We start from the raw sequence: 19,394 nt of genomic DNA on the forward strand, positions 1-19,394 counted from the left end.
TGCAGCAGCTAATTAATGTAAAAATCCAATTTGTTTTCACATCTTTCCATATCTTCTCTGTATCTTCCCTTTCTGTTCTGACTATTCTTACACTTTCCTTTCTGTTTGCTCTTTTCCTCTCTGTTCCTTCTTTATTTTTTCCTCTACCCTCTTCTCTTCCTTTCTTTCTCGCTGCTGGATATTCTGAGCAGTGACAGCAGCCGCTGGGAGCTGGAATCCAGGGAGATAACAGCACTGCCGTGAGAATCAGTGTGCTCAGCTACAATTAGCCCTGCTGATATCTTTCACCTGGGCAGAGCTGTGTTATCATTGCTACTTCTTGGAAAACGAAGGGTCACAGATACTGATCACAGATAGCATGACTCTGGCATTTCCCTCTGGTTTTCATGTTGCTGGAATCCCTTTTTGGCTCCCTTCTCAGTACGATTAGTTTTGCATCTCTCTCGTTCAGCTGTGCTGCTGTCAGATGGAAAGCAGGCACGGACGCTTTCCAACACTTCATGACTGGAACAGAGACCCCGGGTAAATTCACCTGGTGTGACCAACACCACACATCCAGGAATTCTGTGTGTTCCTGAAGTTCAAACCCAGAAATAAATAAGGTATCAGTGCTCCACCGTCCCTTTGTGGTAAATTGTTGCCCTGTCTTTGGGAACTATCGAGAAGGGCACAAGGCAGAGCCAGCTGGGCTTGCTGGTGTGGGGCTGATCCACTCGATTGCGCAGTTCCTGACTAGCGACATGGAGATGTTGGCAAACGCTCCCACAGCCTTTTCTTCCCACCACAGATGGGCTTTAGCACCTGTTTCTAAAGTCTGGAGATCATGGGGTTGCCTTGCTGACCTTTGTTTTGGTAGCAATTTTACCTATATCATAAAAAGAGACCAATGTAGTTATCAAGGCAGCTAAGCCAGTCCCTGCTTTGCATGCTCCCTTTATTCTGATATTTTTCTTTCTATTGACCTTATAAATACAGCTCTGCAACAGGAATAACTCTAATTAATTCCTTACCGTTCTGGAGCTTGAAAGCATCTGAACTACAAGACAAGCTTAGCAGCAGGGCCACATATAGCAGAGGTGTCCTTCTTACAGTGTGTCTTCTTTCTCTCTTGCTTTTAATACCTCAGAGACACAGTTGCTGTTGTGAGAGATCTGTCAGTTGCAGTTAGATATTAGCTACAGAGATACTGGAATTAATTTCAAGGTCGGATTGGATGGGGCTGTGAGCAACCTGGTCTAGTGAAAGATGTCCCAGCCCATGGCAGAGGGGTGGAACGAGATGATCTTTAAGGTCCCTCCCAACTCAAACCATTCTGTGATTCTATGATGGTAAACTAATGGCACTTGGTCATAAACAAAAGAGAAGATCTAGACTGGGAGGGAATGGGTGCCTCACTGACCATTTTACAAAGCTAGCATTCAGGACAGGTGCAGGGATGACTGTTAAGGAATTATCTCTCTTTCCCTCCCTGTCTGGTTTTGCTGCAGATTTGCTCCACTTGCAGACAGTACTAAGTGGGAATCAGCACAGTTTTGTGGAGAAGAACTGCTATTTCTGTGGCTTCATTTTTCCTTGTCTACCTTTTTACCTGATCTGCTTGGACTCCACGTCCTTTTCGGCCATATTCATAGAACTCAGGACAAGGGTATTTTGGTCTCTGTCATGTGCTGTTGTACTATTACTACCAGTAGCAGCATTTTAGCTGATTGCAGGCTCTGTGACTGTGGCCTGTGAGCTGATGCCATGGGGTTCACAGCCTCCACCGCCTCCATGCACCCCCAGATTTCTCTTGTGGTACCATACAGACAGTAGAGATGCACCACATCAGCATACTTATATTTTGGTCAGCACAGAGCACAGAGTTTGGAGCCAGCTTTATGTTTTCGTGGTGGCTTTTTGTGGGCCGTGAGATTGCAATCAGGATAATTTTTGATTTATCCAATACCAAATAGCAGACTGGGGTCACCAGCCCTCCTGCCACACTGGTGGAGCATTATGAGTGCCACAGGAGGATCCCCGTGACTGGCCCAGCTGTGTTTCTGCTGGAGGAGTGAGCTGTGCTTGTGGGTGTGTGTATCATCAAGCGTATGAGAGTCAGGGTTGTGTAACCCTTACTATGTGTGTACTGTGGTGCAGTTACACCTGGGGCACCGCAGTGGCAGCCAGGGGACAACCTTGGATCCCATGGCGGCTCCTGTCAGTTCCTGCCCTAAGGACAGACGTGCTCACCACAACAAACATGCCTCGTGAAGGGTGCACGTGGGGACAGGGGCTGGGGATCTCCTGGGTTGAACTGGCCTCTGCCTTTCATGTAGCTGCCCCTCCACTGACCTTGCGTCACTCTGGTATTGCTGGGCAAACGCTGTGCCTGTTGCAGGTGAGCCATCTCCCTGGATAAGTCCTCCTTTTCCTGCTGGTGTTGCTCCAAAGCGATCCCTCACTGGCAGTACCTGGTTTTATGGCCCCTGAAGGATTTTAAATTGGCTCATTTTCTCATCCTTGAGAGAATTGCAAAGATTGGAGAATACTTGTGTTTTTCTTTTGAAGATAAGGGTGGGTGTTGCTCTGGAGTTTGTTTTTCCTGTGAAGCTTGGGCTTCCCACTGTGACCTCTGCCCTCTCTGTCCTGCCTGTGTGTTGTGCTGGTAGAGAACATGATCCTCCTGTGAGCTGCCCACCATCCACTTGAATGTTCAGTCCCAACAGAACAAAACAGGTGAATCGCCAGGGGAATGTGAGTCCAATAAATTGCAACATTTGTATGTTTATCTGACCTTCAATGTTTACAAATTTGGCTGGCAGTCTCATGAGAGAGGGTTTGACCAACTTATTGGTCAATTGGACCGTAATGGTGTTCTCGTCTCCGGTCACGCTGGCAATGCCGTAAGAACAGCTTGTTCCTAGCAAGCTCCTAAATGAGTTTATGTGCTTAAACAGCATCATCACATGTTCTCAGTACTGTCTCTGGTCCTTTTTTAATCCACCCTTTCAAGTTTTTGTCATCTCTGCTACTGCTCAGAATAATTGCTGTATTTTCCCAAATAAATGGTATCATCCTGCTGCCGTTTTCACTGGGGAGGTATAGCTGGTGTTTTCTCCTCTGAAGGGCCTGACCTTTTTTCCAGGCTGTACTAAAGCTGTGATATGTGACCAGCTGAAGGAAAGGCAGAGGCCGTTATATGCAGGATGGCCATAATTCAATTCTGGATTTTGTGGAAAGGTACTATGGATTGCCTGCCCTTTTATGGTTTGCAAATGGTCTGTGCTTAGGGAGTGCTGTAAAAAAACCCCGTGCCTCAAATCAGGCATGTCTGAATGTGGGATGTTTGAGAACAGATTATTTTCAGCCTCATCTATTTTCTGATTTTGACAAGACTATCCCTGATAAGCCTATGGAGTCAGGAAAGCTTCAGTGATTCCTAGCTCCAGCAGAAGCCTAATCCAATTGTCCTGCTATTATCAATAAGATGTTTTACTAGAGGCTTTGGTGAATGCAAGATTGGGCCTTTAATTATTATCCAAAACTCATTCCCCACTCCTGGATCGTTGGCTGTGCCCAGCTTTCACTAGTCCATGTAATGCAGAGAGCCACAAAATACATCTCCTCTTCCAGGAATCTGCAGAGTCAGCTGTGGGCTGCTGGGACCCTCGGGAGCCCTTTCTTGGTGAAGAGCAGCTTCAGCTTCCCTGGGCATTCTCTGTCCCCTTCAAGGTATCCTGGCTCCTGTAACTCCCTCTTTCTGTACAGGCTAAAATGTTTTTAATGGGCTTCTGCAGACTCATCCTCAGTGTCAGCTTTTGGGCCAGCAAGTGTAGGTGGTAGATGTGAGCAAAAACCACATAATTCCTGTCGTTGCTGTTCCAAGGCATCTTGTGCAGTGAGTTAATGCCGAGTGCCCAGGTAGGCACTATTTCGTGTTCTGCATGGGGAGGCAAAGGGCAATGTTTCCTTCTACCAACGGAAACTCTTCTTGGCCAGGATTCTCTCCTGTGATACATGGATCAGTAGCCCCAAGGTTGGGACTTGCTGACAGCCAGGAGCTGCTGCAATCATAAATAATAATAATATTTTACAGAAGGCTTCAAGCATGTGTACTGCATTCCTCTGCAAACTGATTTTGTAGTGACTTGGTTTCATGTCAGTTTAACAAAATGCTGAATGTGCATAGTTCCTCTTCATTTTATCTTAAAATAGGACATCTAAATAAGGAGCTCTGTAGGCCTTTCCCAGTCTCTCCTGGCTGTCAGCTTTCACTGAGCTTCCCCACACCTCCCACTGCATTTTTCTCCAGGGTAGGAAGAGACTCTGCAATGTAAGTGGGATTATTCATGGGTGACAAATGTAGCTTGGTGTGACTGTGGGATAGAGAAAAGCAGATACAAACTGCAGAAAATTTGAGAAATGGAAGTGGGGTTTAGAGAGGGGATTACGTGCCATTATGACTTAGATATCAGAGGGCTGATCCTGTGCTGTGTTAAAATGTAGCCTGGTTTTACTGCTTCCATAAGCTGCTGTTTCCAAAGACACTGGGGAAGCTGGTGCTGTCTGTGCCACAGGGTCATTTTGTTCTTGCTCTGTGAAAGCAAATTCAGGCTTGGTTTCAACCCTGTTGAGATTCCTCTTGCAGAACTACAGGTCAGGGCTGATCTCTGTGGTGTCACCAGAGCCACTGACACGCCCACTAGCATATCCAGAACACTGGTTCCAGTGGCACTGCCCCCAGGACACTGCCTTCCAGCAGTGTCAGAATACCCTTAAAAACCCCCTACATCCCCATGTAAATGGAGAACCTCATAGCAGGCTCTCCAAAGATGACTTCTTACTTGAAAGGAATTTCTAAATAAACTCCAAGCCTCGTTTTTATAAGGGAGGATGGTATTTGCAGAAAAGGTCAAGGCTGTAACAGTCGGTATCCTCGGAGATAGGAATTCTGAGCCCCTGCAGCTTCCCATAATTTGGCACATCTTTCAACTCTCAAGTCCCCATTTCACATCCCCAGTCGAAAAAGACATGAGGTTTTGATTTCAAAATGCAAAGTTCCACTGCCTGGGATGCTTTTCCATAAAGAAAATGTACAGGAACAAAAATTTTTAGGATTTCACTGATTATATGGCTATGCTTAGCCCCAGCCCTGTGCCAGGATCTATTAGTGCTGGGGCTGCAGGAACAGGCCCTTGCAAAGCATCAGTGGAACTTCTGCCTCTGGGGAGGTCCAGCTGCAGCCCTTGCATCCCCTCTCCTTGATTCAATTTTGGCTGGTCACAGGACAGGGGAGCAGGATGGGTCAGGCTGCCTGGCATTGCTCGAGGCTGGAGATCTGCTGTACTTGTCACTGAGGGAGCAGGCAGCAATCTTTGACTTTAGCAGGTGTGAGAGAAGCCTTTCCTGCGAGAATCTGTGAGGAGAGCATGGAAACACGAACATAACTAGCAGTGAAAACTGAGTGGGATTTGTGTTTCTGGTGAGATGTCAGGAAATAGCTTTAAAAATGCAGTGCTGAGAGGCTTCCCAGGAAGCTTTACCTATTCCCTCACCTGGGAAGATCGCTGCGATGAATTCCTCAGGCGTGACGCAGCAAAGAGCTGCTCCGGAGCTGCCTCGGCTCTCCCGGCAATTCCAGGCGTGGGCTCAGGGAGGAGAGCGAAGGGCAGTACCTGGGAACCTGGGAAGATCAGGCAGAAGCGCTGGCAGTAGCTCTGACTCAGCTCACCGTGTGGGCTGACATATGTATATTGCCATATACATTTGTAAATGTTTTGGTATGCCTGAGCAAGCCAATATCTGGAATTAATTTTGTTCTTTTGGGAGGCAAGACAGGGAGCCCGTAAAGAGAATAAATCCAAGTGGACCACATGTATGAATCTTGCTGGGGTTTGTTCAGTTGGCTGAGACCTGTGTGTTGATGTGCATTTGCAGTTTGAATTGCCTGGATTTGATTTTCCTTACCTCACTTATAGAGTGACTTGGACCAAATTGAAGTAAGATCATTCCAGTCTTGAAGCAGACTTGTCATCATCATGGCTAGGCTTTGCAAATGAAGATTTGGGAAGGACTCTACCCACATTTGCTACAAGTGCACTGGTGGCTAAAGAGGCCAATGTGAGATAGACAAGTCTGGTTGCAGAAGCAGATTTATATGCTGGTATTAAACATACATTAGTGAGTTGTGCAATGCAGAATCCCTGCTCTGCAGTCTGTTTTAGTGTTTCTTTTTGTCTCAGTGCCTCTGTACTTTTTAATGTCAACACACTGATACTGGCTGTGCTATTTTGTGAGACATGAGGTCCTAAGGGGAGATGAGGATCATTTCTCTGTCACTAATGTTTGCCACTTTTGGGAGCAGAATGCAGTCTCACCATGTTACACATTAGAAGATGAAAAATTCCTTTTTAAGGCTGAAATTGCAAGGAGGATGGTAGAGGCAGAATGCAGCTACCTCAGCTGCATCAGAGCTCCAGCAAAAAAAATGCAATGGGCCAACAAGGGGTCCAGCACCAGCACAAGCTATTCCTTGGCTGTAGCCTGACTGCAGGATGATCTGGGATCATATCCCATCAAACTCTCTCACAGTTCTGCTGGCAAAATGCACTTTCTCGTTGGTGTTTGACGACAGTCCATGACAGGATTATAAAGAGCTGCTGCACTTATAGGCAAAGAAATGCTACAGGTCCTAGATTGCTGCAAATCACATTTGTGCTTGTGAAGCCCATCTCATCCGAAGGCTTCAACTGGATTAGTTATTTTTAAACCCCACAGAAGGAGTGTTAAAAATGTGCTTTTTCATGCAAGCAGCCTTAAAAACCCCCCCCCCGTGCTTTATGTTCTGAGGTGCTTTCTCATAATTTCCCCATCCCTTTGCTGCCTACACCCTGACACTGTATGAAAATTACTTTGGAGACAACACAAAGGGCTGTTTCTGCAGTTTGCTTTTTGTAAACCTTAGGATTTTGCTTTTCTCCTTTGCTGAAACTCCAGTAACCATTTAAGATTTTGATACATGATTTGAGAGAGAATTACAGCTCCTGCATGTGCCTGTTACATCCCTGTATGGAGCCACTGGCTGGTACTTATTGATATATTATTAATAGCTGACAGTGGAGAGCCAAGTGAATGTCCTCTGGCTTTAAGGTAAAATCGTGAAGGGATAACTCTTGCTGTTATATGAACTGAGTCTTTTATACATGCAGGACAAACCTTATCAGCTATTGCAGCTTTTAGAAAGTGTTGCTGTTGTATTTCTTAATGGGTCTGGCTGAAATCCAGTGCTTGGGGCTTTGGGGGCTGCCAACACCTAGCCCACAGGCAGGTGCTGTGGTCAGCCACAGATCCCCTTCCTGGCTCCTATGGGATGCACTTATGGATGCTGAGTTGTGCCTAAAGCCAACGTGGCTGAGCAGAGTGTGCCAGCTTGCAAGGGACTTTGTAATCCAAGATCATCAGGGCAGTAAGAAGAAACCCTTAAGTACCTGCACTCCCTGCTCCTTTCCTAAGGTGAATACAGACTAATTTAAAGCAGATGAGGTGGCTCTGACATGCTGCAGTGAACCCAATCCATGGCTCCTGCTAAGGGAAAAACCTCCTGAAACAAGCAGAGGCTTTGTCTGAGCTTGAGAAGGGCATGAGCTTCTGCTCCCTGTGTTTTTCATCCTATAATTTATTCCACATCTCCCTTTCTGCCCTCAAGCCAAGCTTCCAGGTCCCAGATAAGCAGCCAGCGAGGTCTCCCTCTCCTAGGGGAATGACAGGCCAGGGACAAAGTCTCTCTCCTGGCTCTCCCTGCTATACAGAGGAAGGGTTGGCTCTGTCCCCATGTCCTGCCTGGCTGGCACAGGGGACGGGCTGTGGGGGGACGAGCAGAAAAATTACCTCTGCCCCTCTTGGCTGAAGCTCCTGGCTCAGCTTCAGAGGGCTTTTCTTACCACCTTATCACAGCAGCTGAAATTCCAGCTAAACAAAACCCAGCCACAGACTTATTCAAAACATTTATTAGTGTTTAAGGAAAATAATAGTGTGAAAGGTACAGAGCTTTCTCTAAAGCCATATGCATTTTCTTTATTTACAAGCTTATTTGGCTGCAAATTCTACATGAGATAAAACTAGTATGTTTTTCTCCCAGAGATTTGGAATTAAGGACAGTTTGTATTTTTTTTATTTTATTTTTTTTCTCCTTTTAGTTCAGCACTGTAAGTTAGGACAGCATTTTCCAGGGTTTACTGCTATCTTTTTCCAGTAGGCGTTTTGCTTCTTGCAGTATTTTCATTCCAGAACAAGGCTCATTCCAGATGCAAAGCATAAAGGAAACATTCATACCTTGGCTTTTAAGCTAAACCTCCTCTATGAACAGCAAGTTCATAAGGAATGTTAATTAAAGCATCATACAGTATCTAAATGGACTTTTTTTTTCTTTTTTATAAAGAATTAAGGCTATGTAGATGTCACAATAAAATAAATCTCAGGTAAGACGCACCCTATCTGTTAGATATGAAAGAAGGTTTAACAATAAATAAATGATTTATGCTGTCAATAACATTATGGAACTGTATAAAACTATATTTACGCAGCTTTAAACATAAAAAAACCCATACTAGTGGCATGAATATGTACAACACAGGTCATGACATACGTTTAAATTATCATAGCCAGCAGTGTTCTTTTTTAAATGGGGACACTATAATAAATAGAAATGTTAAATATTTACAATAATAGCATATGTGGAATCAGTAGATGAACACATAAAATCTTCACACACAGAGGAAAAAAAATGATGCCTTATACAAAAATCCCTCCCACCCACAGCTTGTCCTCCCCCCCCCCCAATTTTCATTGACTAAACAAGGGGAATATACAGTTTTCCCCACAGAACCAATGAATACAAATAAAACTGTATGCATGCTGAGGTGATATGTTGACTGAGACATTCAAGGATGTAGATCTCTATGTTTGGTTCCCATTGATGAATCAGACCTCTAATGACAGAGGGATTTTATTTTAGTTCAATGCAAGAACATTGCACTGGTAGCAAGTTGTTTCTGGTTTGCATTTGTTTTCCTTTTCTTTTTTTCTTTTTTTTTTTTTTGCTAAAATGCTTGGATTGTCTTTTTGGTTTGAGCTTGTTCTTCGTGGTGGCTCTGTGCCACCAGAGGGGAGGACGCTTGCAGGAAACCCATGGAGGCACATGCTAGAAACCTTCTCATGGTACCACCAGCAGCCACCTTCTGCAGCAGAGGAGGTGGCCAACACTCAGACCCAAACCAACCTTCCCAAGCTGCTCCATGGGACAGCCTGGGTGCCCCAGGGATGGCAGAGCTGCCACCAGCCCAGTAGTGCAGCTGCCACTCCCACTGGCACATCCCCATGGTCTTTGCTGCTATAGCATCTGGCCTGATCCCACCTCTTCCCACTCGAGTCAAACAAAAACGTTATCAGAGAACTTTGCTAAAATCAGGCAGGATCAGGGTCATGTCTTTAAGCAGAGACCTGGTGATCACAGAGACACACCTTTTCAACTTAACTGTCCTCTCTTGCTTCCTACGTGGTTGCTATTAAAAGCAGTGCCTCTACCTTCTGCGGGTGGATCCACGCATTAAACCCTGAATACAGCTATTAGGAGCCGTAACTCACTCAGCAGTAACTAAAATCTGAGTTGGAAATTGTAGCCAAATTCCAACACCCTCTACTGCTTATGCAGCTCCTTCCCACCATGCGACAAGACGTACGTTAGTTCACTGGGTACGTTCTGTCCCTGTTGAACTGCCTTCCTCCCCCCACAGCTTTCCTCCCAAACTTTCTAAATGAGAAGGCTCAAATCCCTGGTGTGATTCCCACTTTCTAAGAAAACTCACTTTTTCTCTCGAGGAAGCTGAGAGCTCACCCTTCTGTCCCCGTGGATGCCGTAACCTCCACTTCCAGTACAATATCTGGGGATATAGGATTGCAGAGCTGCAACCTGAGAATTACAATTGCATAGGGGGTAGGAGAGATATGGCCAAACACCTCATTCACACTTGAAACTCCTTAAAGACAATAAGCTCTTGGTACTCTTCATCTTTACTAACTCACTCTGTGGAGACTGGTGGTCATTATCTGCACAACAATTAAAAAACCCGAGTCAATCCCCTCTCCTTATCTTTGGCATTTGGATAAACCATAGCTATAGGCAGGTTAGAGTGGGGCTCCACATCTCAGCAAACCATACCACGCTACTGCTAAGGAGAGACAGATTTCTGATGGGCCTTCAACGCAGCCCTACAGAAGAACTAAACACATGGGGTCCTTCGCTGTCTGAGCCCACACCCATCCCTTTAGGCTTGGACTGTCTATAAGGGTGGAAGACCTGTATCACTGAAGGGGCAGACGTAAGCAGAGAATATGCACAGGGTTCTTAGAGGTCCACAAGAATACTTTTGGGGGTCCTCCACACTGTGCAAGTCTTTAACAGTCACATTGCCTTGTCTGGAAGCTGACTACTTGCCTGTGATACGCTGAAGGGACTGGGTATGATACTGTGATTAGCAAGTGTCAAGTTATGCAGTGGTTCAAAACAAACAGGGGGGCACTTAAACCAGGCAGCGTCACCCAGGTGGGAACAATGGCTCAGAAGTTAGTTAAGAGAAAGTGGTGGAGCTCCAGACCGCACGGTTCCTGTGCAAGAGACGGGGCAGCTACTTCATTAGAGAGCTTCACATAGAGAGCCTGGAGCTCTTGTGTTCTCAGCCACAAGCAGAAACCAAATCCCTTTGGAATTCAGCCATCTGCTGTAAGGCTGTGCCCTAGACCTTTGGAGGTGCTAAGCCACAAGCAGCCACATGCAGTCTGGCAGAGCCCTCTTGGAACAGTCTCCCCAGCCAAGGAGACCAAGGGAAAAAAACAAAACAAACCCCAAAACCAACCCAACAATCCCCAAACAAGATCCTAAATTTCAGATTATGTCTGTTTCATAAAAAAGGGGAAAAGAATTTAGTTGGAGACATTTTGCCACGTTTGGTGGCTGCTCGAGTGTCGAGTTTGCTGGATCGATAACCCATTGCCACTGCTCTCCCTTTGCTACTATATACACTGTTGCCGAGGTCCATATATATCTTGCAATGCCCTGTGCTTGACCTCTGAATGGGAAATGCTTTGGAATGTCCATAGACGGGAAGATGGAACTCAGGAGGATTCCGGTGGAGGGGGAGGATGGGGGGGGAAGGGGGAGCTGGTGCCTTTTTTCACCTCCGGATGTCGGAAAAGTCGGACAGTTCGTCTGCCCGGTCCACGATGCCCTGTGCCCCTTTGGGACTGTGGCCCCCAGCTTTCACCCGGGCGTGGGCGTTCAAGTGGCCCTTGGTACCTCTCTCTCCCTTGGATGCTCTTGAGCTCTCCCTGTGGTCAGGGTCGGAGTGGGCCAGCATGTCCCCACGGCCAGCACCGCCTTTGGTGGCTTCACCCGACTTCTTCTCGGAGCCCAGGGCGGCGTCACCATGCACAGCCGAGGTGCAGAAGCTCAGGATGGAGCAGAGACTTCCCCAGTTCTGTTCACACTGGGCCTGGACGCTTCTTGTTATTGCCTTTTTCACCTCCTCGCCACAGGTGAGCAGGATATTCACTAGGTCAACATATGGCCTAGAGGAAAAGGAAACAGGGAGAGGAGAGTTAAAAAACACAAGGGAATCTGCCTCACAGTCCCCTGGGCACAGCACAGGTCACTGGTGTGAGCCTCTGCCACCCACTGAGTCGGCAGCCTTGGAGAGCAATTCTACAGCATGTTTTTTATGCAATATACTATATTCTGATTGGCCGTTTTCTGTAGCACACTGTGGCATCCTGTCAAAGCTTTACTGGATCTGCCTTGATTACTCTCCCAGTGGAGAACTGGAATGTCCACCAGAGGAACAGATGAGGTCTCCCTGCTCGGCAAATGGAAGAACTGCTATCTCATACTTTCTGCCTCTCTCTCTTTCCACAACATTTCATCTTTAGTAGTCAGGACACACCACAAAGGAAACTTGCTCATGTCCAGAGCCATCAGCTTCATCAAGCAGTTGCTACCTCCAGGTGAACAGCAGGTACAGAACATTCACCAATCACCAGTCTGCAAGAGGGAGGCACTGCCTCACCTCTATGAAAGCAAAAAAGAGGTTCTTTGGCTTTTCTCATCTCTGAAGCACTGGGTATTGATCTCCACCACAGGCAAGATCCTATCTGAACTTGGGATCTGACTGCACAGAGTTCAGACACACAGAAATCCACTTTGCTGGTACTTTTTCTTCCCACACCAAGGTTCTTTTTCTTCATTTCCTTACAGAGTTGAGTACAGCTTTCAGTATACACCTTTCCCCAGCCAGACAAGCCGTGGCTAAACACCCTTTGTGCTTCCTACCCTCATCCCTGTGAGTCCCCACACACAGGCACTTCGGCTTCCTCAGCCACGGGTCACCGAGTGCAGCGATTTTAAAATAGTTGTGGTCACAAGTTTTGTGGGTCAATATTGATGTTGTCTATTGACACAACCGCTCAGCTGCTTGCAGGCCCAGAAGGACGTGCTTAAAAATCTTCCACGGTAGGAACCATCCCTAGCACAAGTGGAAAACTGCCCAGGGTCAGCACTCGTGGCTGTGCGGGGTGGTGGGCGTGCAACTTCTGGGCACACCATCCACCAGCTCTGGTGGCTGTGGACAAGTCTAAATTTCTTATTAACTAAGTCAGAAGAAACAAGGAAAACTAACAGATTATGACCAGTGTCTGACACTACCCAACTACTTAAACTCATTTTGAATCGCTAATCTTAGAGAGCCACCTATTCCCCTATCTCAAAATATTTCCCATGGTTGGATTGTTTCTGCTGTTTAAAAAAAAAGTTACTTGGAATGCAGCAGCGACCAATCTGCCAAGGCCTGTCACCACTTCCACCATAGCAAATCAGCCTGACCCCCACCCCACCACAGCTGACTCAGGAGGAGGCTTCACTGCCCTGGTTGTGTTCCACAGCACTCAGGGGGAGAGAACAGTCAGAACAAAATAGTCAGAGAAAAAGTCTGAGAGCTGCCACTTGCTTCTCTGCTCCTGGTTTTTGTTTTAAATGTAAAACAGAAGAGAGAACTGAGCATGTTGCATACAAAGCAATCCAGCAGAAGGAAATAAAAAAAAATAAATTAGTTCTTCAAATTGGGCATAACCTTTACAAAAATCTTTGTAGGAAAAAAGGTCGCTGGTATGACTAAAAAGCGGCTCAGCTGCCAAATATTTCAGGTATTCAGAGCCTGCCAGAGCCCTGCGGATTAATACTGGCCCATTTCTCCTTCCCTGTTTTACTTTCTGCAGTTCAGCTGGCCTGACCAGAGTACCTGAACTGAGCACAAGGCTGCAAGTCAGCAGACGTGATTTTATTTCCAGCTCTGCCACACTTGCCTATTGATCTTGAACAAGTTCCTTAGTTCAAGAGCTTCAGAGATGGCCTCTAAATTTAGGGGAGGGGAGGAGGCTGGCTGGTTCTATTTGGGGAGTCCCGCATAGGAGAGCTGAGCTCCGACTCCGTGAGATGCTCGAGTGTAGGATGCGCTAAATGAGATCATGCAAATTATAGGTGTTCACTGAATGACCCGTCTCTTCTCAACCAACAACCCCCCAGTTAAGCTCCCCAGAAATAAGCAGCTGCCTTCGCACATTCCTGCTTTAGCCGGTTCATAAAATAAGGATAACTTACTCCTCTTTGGACAGGCTTTTGGCTCTCATAGGTCTTTTCATCCCCAAATGATGGGGGGGTTAATTGGTGCCAAGTACCCAATTTACAGCCTGCTAACACAGCCCAGGCAGTGCCCAGAGAGGTGCTGCTGTGCAGGATGGAGCCCTGCTTTCCCTCTCCACCAGCCAGTGGGATGCTGCCCATTGCCCTGGGCACAGCAGCCCTGGCAAGGCCAGACTCTGCCACCAGCCATGCCTTTGATCCCAGCCTCAGGAATGTCCATGGAAAGGGCCTTGCTTTCAGGCCACCATGTTCAGCTTGTACAAACCACAGCACATGATTTATGTGAGTAAACTGGCATTGAAACATCTCTCTGCAACTGCAGCTAAGTATTAGGGGGGTGGTTTTCAACAGAAAGTAAGGGAATCAGAGCACAGCTCCTCTGGATACTGATGAAAATGCAAGGCTAAAATTCCAAAAAGAAATGATTCTGCAAAAAAAAAAAAAATTGCCTGTCATGACTGCTGGGATTTGGAGATTCTGTGTTAAAATCAAGGCACAGAGGTGTGGTAGGAAGATGCTCTAAGCTTAAGCCTGATGCCAGGCTGTGGCTCAGCCTTCTTGTCTGGGAGTGAGACGTTCACCTGCAAGAAAAACTGGCTCTGATTTCTGCATTTGTGCACAAAGAGTCAGTACAAACAGCTTTGCCTGGTTTGTTGCTGTCATGTAGGAGCTTTGATCAATTCCAAATAGGATTTGTGCCTGCCATTCCTTGGAGGACAGCTGTGTTCCCAGTCAGAGGAATGAAGTCCTCAAAATCTCACTTCTGCCTTCATTTTGTACATCTCCATGTTTTATTAAAAACCATCTGAGATTAATAAAGAATAAGATGAATGGGAGATTACCTGGGGGACCACAGCTCTTTCAGGGACAATTAACTACAAGACATTTGAAAGTATGTATTTAAAGAAAAAATTATCATCTCGCTGACAACTTTGCATAAACCTTCTTCTCCCTTCTCTAGCTGTCATCTTTAACAGGATACTGGGGTCAAGAATGATGCCTTTGAGCTCAGAAAGCAAAGAGACATTGTGAGATGCTTCTGGAAATGACAGATACTGACAGTGCATTTGCCAAAGGACCAAGGGAACAGGCAGATCCAACTTCAACCCACTTCATCTCCTTCCACACAGTCACATCTAGCCCTTTGTACACAGCCTATTCTTCGAGGGCCCCTGCAAAGAAAGCATTACCTCGGCCTTGTACATGGGAAAACGAGAGGTGCTTAAGGCCAGAAGGAGGTGAAACAGCCCATTGGCACCATCACGCTCCTGGAAGGAGCTCCCACGCTCTGACTGCACCAGCACAGAGGCACTTACTCATGCTGCAGCAGGTCTTTGAAGTGAATCATCTCCACAATGACCTGGACGTTCTCCTTGGCAGCAGAGCAGAGGTCATGCTTCAGGTAGCACTCCCGCTGTAGCTGGAACACCATCTCTTTAATGGCAGGGCACTTACGGCTGATGCAGCTGAATTTATGCCTCAAGGCATGAGCCTTACACTTCAGAGCGTCTTTAATGAAGGATTTTCCCTGAGAAGAAAAGAAATGGAGTAGGTCTGTATTTTTGTCCATTAAGTACAGCAGCTGATTTATGCCCAGCCAGCTGCTCCTCTGCAGGACAATGTCAAGGGTTATTACAGTGCTAAGGGTATCACTTAATGGCTTTTCACTCTCTTCTCCTTGTTTCTCTGCCCTTAAAGACCATGCCAAGTCACCTAGCTTTGCTATCCCAGTGGATCTGAGACATCCAGGGCTTCCTCACTGGTGCTTTGAGGTTTCCTCTCACCCAACAGCTGAATGCCCAATGAGGGAAAGAGCAAGAGTAAGCACCTTAAAGTAGTTCAGTGCTGGAGTTACTGGATTAATTTGCTTCCAGGATGGCAGAACAGCAGGTTCAAACAAAAGAGAGGGCATCCTGCCATGGCTGAGGTCCTCAGGACCACAAACAGATACCCATTCAGTAACTGCAAATTAGGTTTTCTTTATTTTAAAATTAGTTCACAAACTCACAAACATGTATACATGATTTATAAGCACCTGCCCCATTCTCCACCTGTCAATACTTTCTCTACTACCACTCCCTCAGAGAGAGGCTCAACTCAGCACTACTAATAATCCTCCAGTGTCTTTATGTCTGCTGCAAGAAATTCTAAGTGAGATTAAATCAAGAAACTAAAAAAGTAAGGTGGAGAAAAGCTGCTTTAGCAGCTTCTCTTTAACCACTATTTGTGATTCCTGCATTCACTTGCTTAGTGGACACCAAACCCATCCCCTCCTTTTCTCTTTGCCATCTGACACTGCAGCTGCCATTCATGCGACTGCTCTGCTCAGACTCCCCTTACTTTGCTGAGCAATAGGCTCTTGCACTGCCTCCACCTCTCTTCATCAGCTTCAGATTTTACACAGGTGCTTCATGAAGACCAAATCCTTGTTCCCCTTTATCCCAAGAGTACAGTGGCACAGCTCCACTGTCACTAGGTCAGCTTCACCCAGACCTGCAAGCAGACGTCGTCCCCAAATCGTTTCAAGCCAGAAATATTTCTTGCTGATCAAAGAGTTGCTTCAGTCATCATCCCTTTGTATTCCCCATACCAAAGGCACTTACTTGCCCTTCCCTTCAGTAACAAACATGCAGAGCACAGTAGGCAAATAAGGATGAAAAAGAGAATTCTTACATAAACCAAACCTGACATCAATTCTCAGGTTTCAGAGCAGAGAACAGAAAATGGACAGCATTAGTCGTCATTTAATGCAGCCTGAAATAACTGTAGATAATAGAGAGAGGAGCTGTGAAAAGTCATGTCATAGCAGAGGCTAAAGCCACCTCCATATTAAATAAAGCTCCAGGGGTTTAAATCTTCTGCACTGCAATAGAGACAGCCTGGATGTGAAACAGGCTGTATTTGATGAGCAATATCTGGGGATCAGGCATCAATGGTTACACTCAGCTTTTCTAGGCCCCTTTCCCTCCCCTCCCAACAGGACTTACTTCTTTGCTCAACTCTGTTCACTGACAGAATATTGTGCAAAAAGAAATGAGTGTTTTCTGGAAGCCACTTGGAAATTAAGTTGAAGGTTTTCAGACACCCATAAAAGCAGCAATTCCCACTTTAATGCCTAGCCAGACCCTTGGTACATCCTTGAGCATTTGAGCCTAAAACTCCAGCACTTCAAAAGTGCTTCCTACTGGGTGGTCCCATGATCCCTCATGGAATGGGCTGGATACTGAAGACAGCTCTACTTTGTACCATGCTTTTAACAGTGCCATGTAGCTGGTGCTTTTAGTCAAGTTATACTGTAAACTGCCTGGTCAAGCCAAATGCCGCTGGCCCGTAGGAATGTTCCCTTCCCTCCACACTGAAATGGGAGAGTAGGTTTACAAGACATAATAACAGGATGTCTCAATGATGCATAAATGGTCTGGGGAGAAAATGAAGGAGACAAACTTAATACCACATACCATCTAAGTAACGTATTTCAACGTCAGTGCTCGAACCAAAGGCTTATTTGAGCACAGCAGCTTTAGGAGGTTGCCTGGACTGGTTGTATGCAAGTCTTGAGAACCAACTTTAATAACTGCATGTTGGGAAATATTGTGATAAGTCTAAATGAACTGGGAGCCCATGCTGCATTTCAGGATCAGCTTTGAACAAACATGGTGCAGAAGCTTGAGTTGCCCAGTGGTTCTTAAAACCATCTTTGGCTACATTAGTGTTCTGCTGCAGTTATCCTGGGTACAGTAGGTGGAAGGGATCCAGGGAGCTGCAGCTAGAGACAGCCTGTCTCCTGGGACAGGTTGCACACCACTGCTTTGCTACTGTCCTGAAGTCTCAATTCTGGACCTTTCAACAGAAAAATTCTAACTGAGTTAATAAATCATGGCAGAAGCAGACTTGCTTTGTCATGGTAATTTTTTTTTTTTTTTGCAAAGATGTGTTAAGGAAATAAAATACAGGCCAAGTGTATGTTAGAAGCAAGCAGATACATAGGACATTTCACCATGTTACCTGGGCATCGAATTTTCCAGCGTTGTGCAGGAATGTCATGCAGATCTCGTGTAAGCCTCGGATCTCGCAAGAATTGTTTTCAAAGCATTCAAACACTCCACATCCCACATCGCCAGCATTTACCAGGCAGTGCTGGATTTCAGCTAAAATGAGCATTGGTTAGAGTTAATTGGAAGAACTGTTCATAGAAACTGGTGGTGGGTAGGGGAGAGGGAGTTATTTTGCTACCAACATGAGTTTGAAAGAAAAATGTGTGACAATTAGTTGTACCCGCAGAGTGCCCATTTTTTTGCAGAAATTAGGCCAAAACTTGGGTGTATTACGTTATGAAAGTGATATCTGAGAAACAAATGCCAAATCCACTATGCTTACATCAACCTTTTTCACTTGAGAACTGTCTAATGCTCTTGCATTCCTCAGGAGAAAAGGACGGGCATGATTTTTGCTGTCTGACTTGCACATAGTCCCCCATCAACTTTAAGTGCCACAATGAGAAGCCCAGAACCCAGTCAGACAAAATTTTTCATTTTTGGTATTCTGAGCTAATTTCTGGCCATTTGGCACAACGTTTTTTTACAGACCACTGGGTTTTACCTGTCAGGGTGTCTATCAAGTTAATGGCACAACTCCCACTGATGCATAAAGTCCCTTGCACTGCGTGATATCTGAAACTGCAACTATGTATTCACCTATGCAAAAATCAATAGAAAATATATATATTTATATATGTAGTACATAAATTAGATGAACTGGAGCTAGTAGTTACATATGTATTTATTCTGCCCTTTCAGATGTTATGTAATGCTGTAAAAAATGCTGTCTAATACTCACTTTCAAAAAAAACCAACCACCAACCCAAAAATCTAATTCTTAACACGACAGCTTCTGGTCCTTTAAAAAAAAAAATGGATGTAGTAGTACTGCCAGAGGGAAGGTGGTTGCTGAAAAAGCCTGGGGATAAAGTTAAACAGGGGCAGCTTTTAGACCAGAACTGAGGATGCTAAGAATTCCTGTACTCTGTGCCCTGTGGTACCTTTAATTAAAGTTCGCCCTTGGGAGCCAGCCTAATCCCCCTCGAACCGCAGCGTGTTTCAGCCATCCCCAGCCTCCCCCTCTGCCATGCGGTCCATTTGCAAGTCTTTACAGCAACTTTCGGTCTAATTTCAACCCGCTGCAAGGCAGAGAGAGGAGCCGCGGATGTAAATGCGGAGCCTGCGGGAGTTCACACGACACCCCCCCCCCACCTCAAAATGCACTGCCGCTGCATTTTTTTCTTCTTTTCCTTTTTTTTCCCTTCTACCTGCCCCGAAGTGCATCAGGGGGTGGCACGGGGGAGCCCCGGGGGTGGGCTGCGGGGATTGTCTGAGCCACGGGCGAAAAGCTGCGCAAACCCACCCGTCCCGGGGAAGGGGGAAAGGGGCACTGGAGCCCTTTGTGGAGCGCGGAGCCGGGCGCTGCCGGGTCCGGGAGCGCGGCTGTGGTGCTTGTGTTGGCATCCGGATGCAAACCCTTTGCCGGATCACATGTCCTGGCTCCAGCGTGCTGAGAACTGCACAGTGCCGTGATTCACATGTGGCAGTCCCTAATGGGCATTCGTGCATTCCTGCTCGTGTGTGTTTAAACACGTCTCGCAGCACTGAGAGTGTTAAAAAAAAAAAAAAAAAAA

At 46.1% G+C, this 19,394-nt stretch overlaps 1 protein-coding gene across 1 annotated transcript in view; it reads right to left on the reverse strand.

Annotated features, from left to right (window-relative positions):
* Nucleotides 1-7,969: 7,969 nt before the first annotated feature.
* Nucleotides 7,970-19,394, reverse strand: part of STC2 (stanniocalcin 2) — a 12,399-nt gene continuing 974 nt past the window's right edge. The window contains exons 2-4 of the mRNA XM_027643389.1: nucleotides 17,729-17,871; nucleotides 15,040-15,251; nucleotides 7,970-11,601 (exon numbers count right to left, since the gene is read on the reverse strand). Coding sequence (XP_027499190.1) covers nucleotides 11,208-11,601; nucleotides 15,040-15,251; nucleotides 17,729-17,871 — 749 coding nt within the window. The 3' untranslated portion in view covers nucleotides 7,970-11,207. The remainder of the gene's footprint in view (nucleotides 11,602-15,039; nucleotides 15,252-17,728; nucleotides 17,872-19,394) is intronic.

This window comes from Corapipo altera, unplaced genomic scaffold (genome assembly GCF_003945725.1).
Source record: "Corapipo altera isolate COAL_440 unplaced genomic scaffold, ASM394572v1 75, whole genome shotgun sequence".
Classification (NCBI taxonomy): domain Eukaryota; kingdom Metazoa; phylum Chordata; class Aves; order Passeriformes; family Pipridae; genus Corapipo; species Corapipo altera.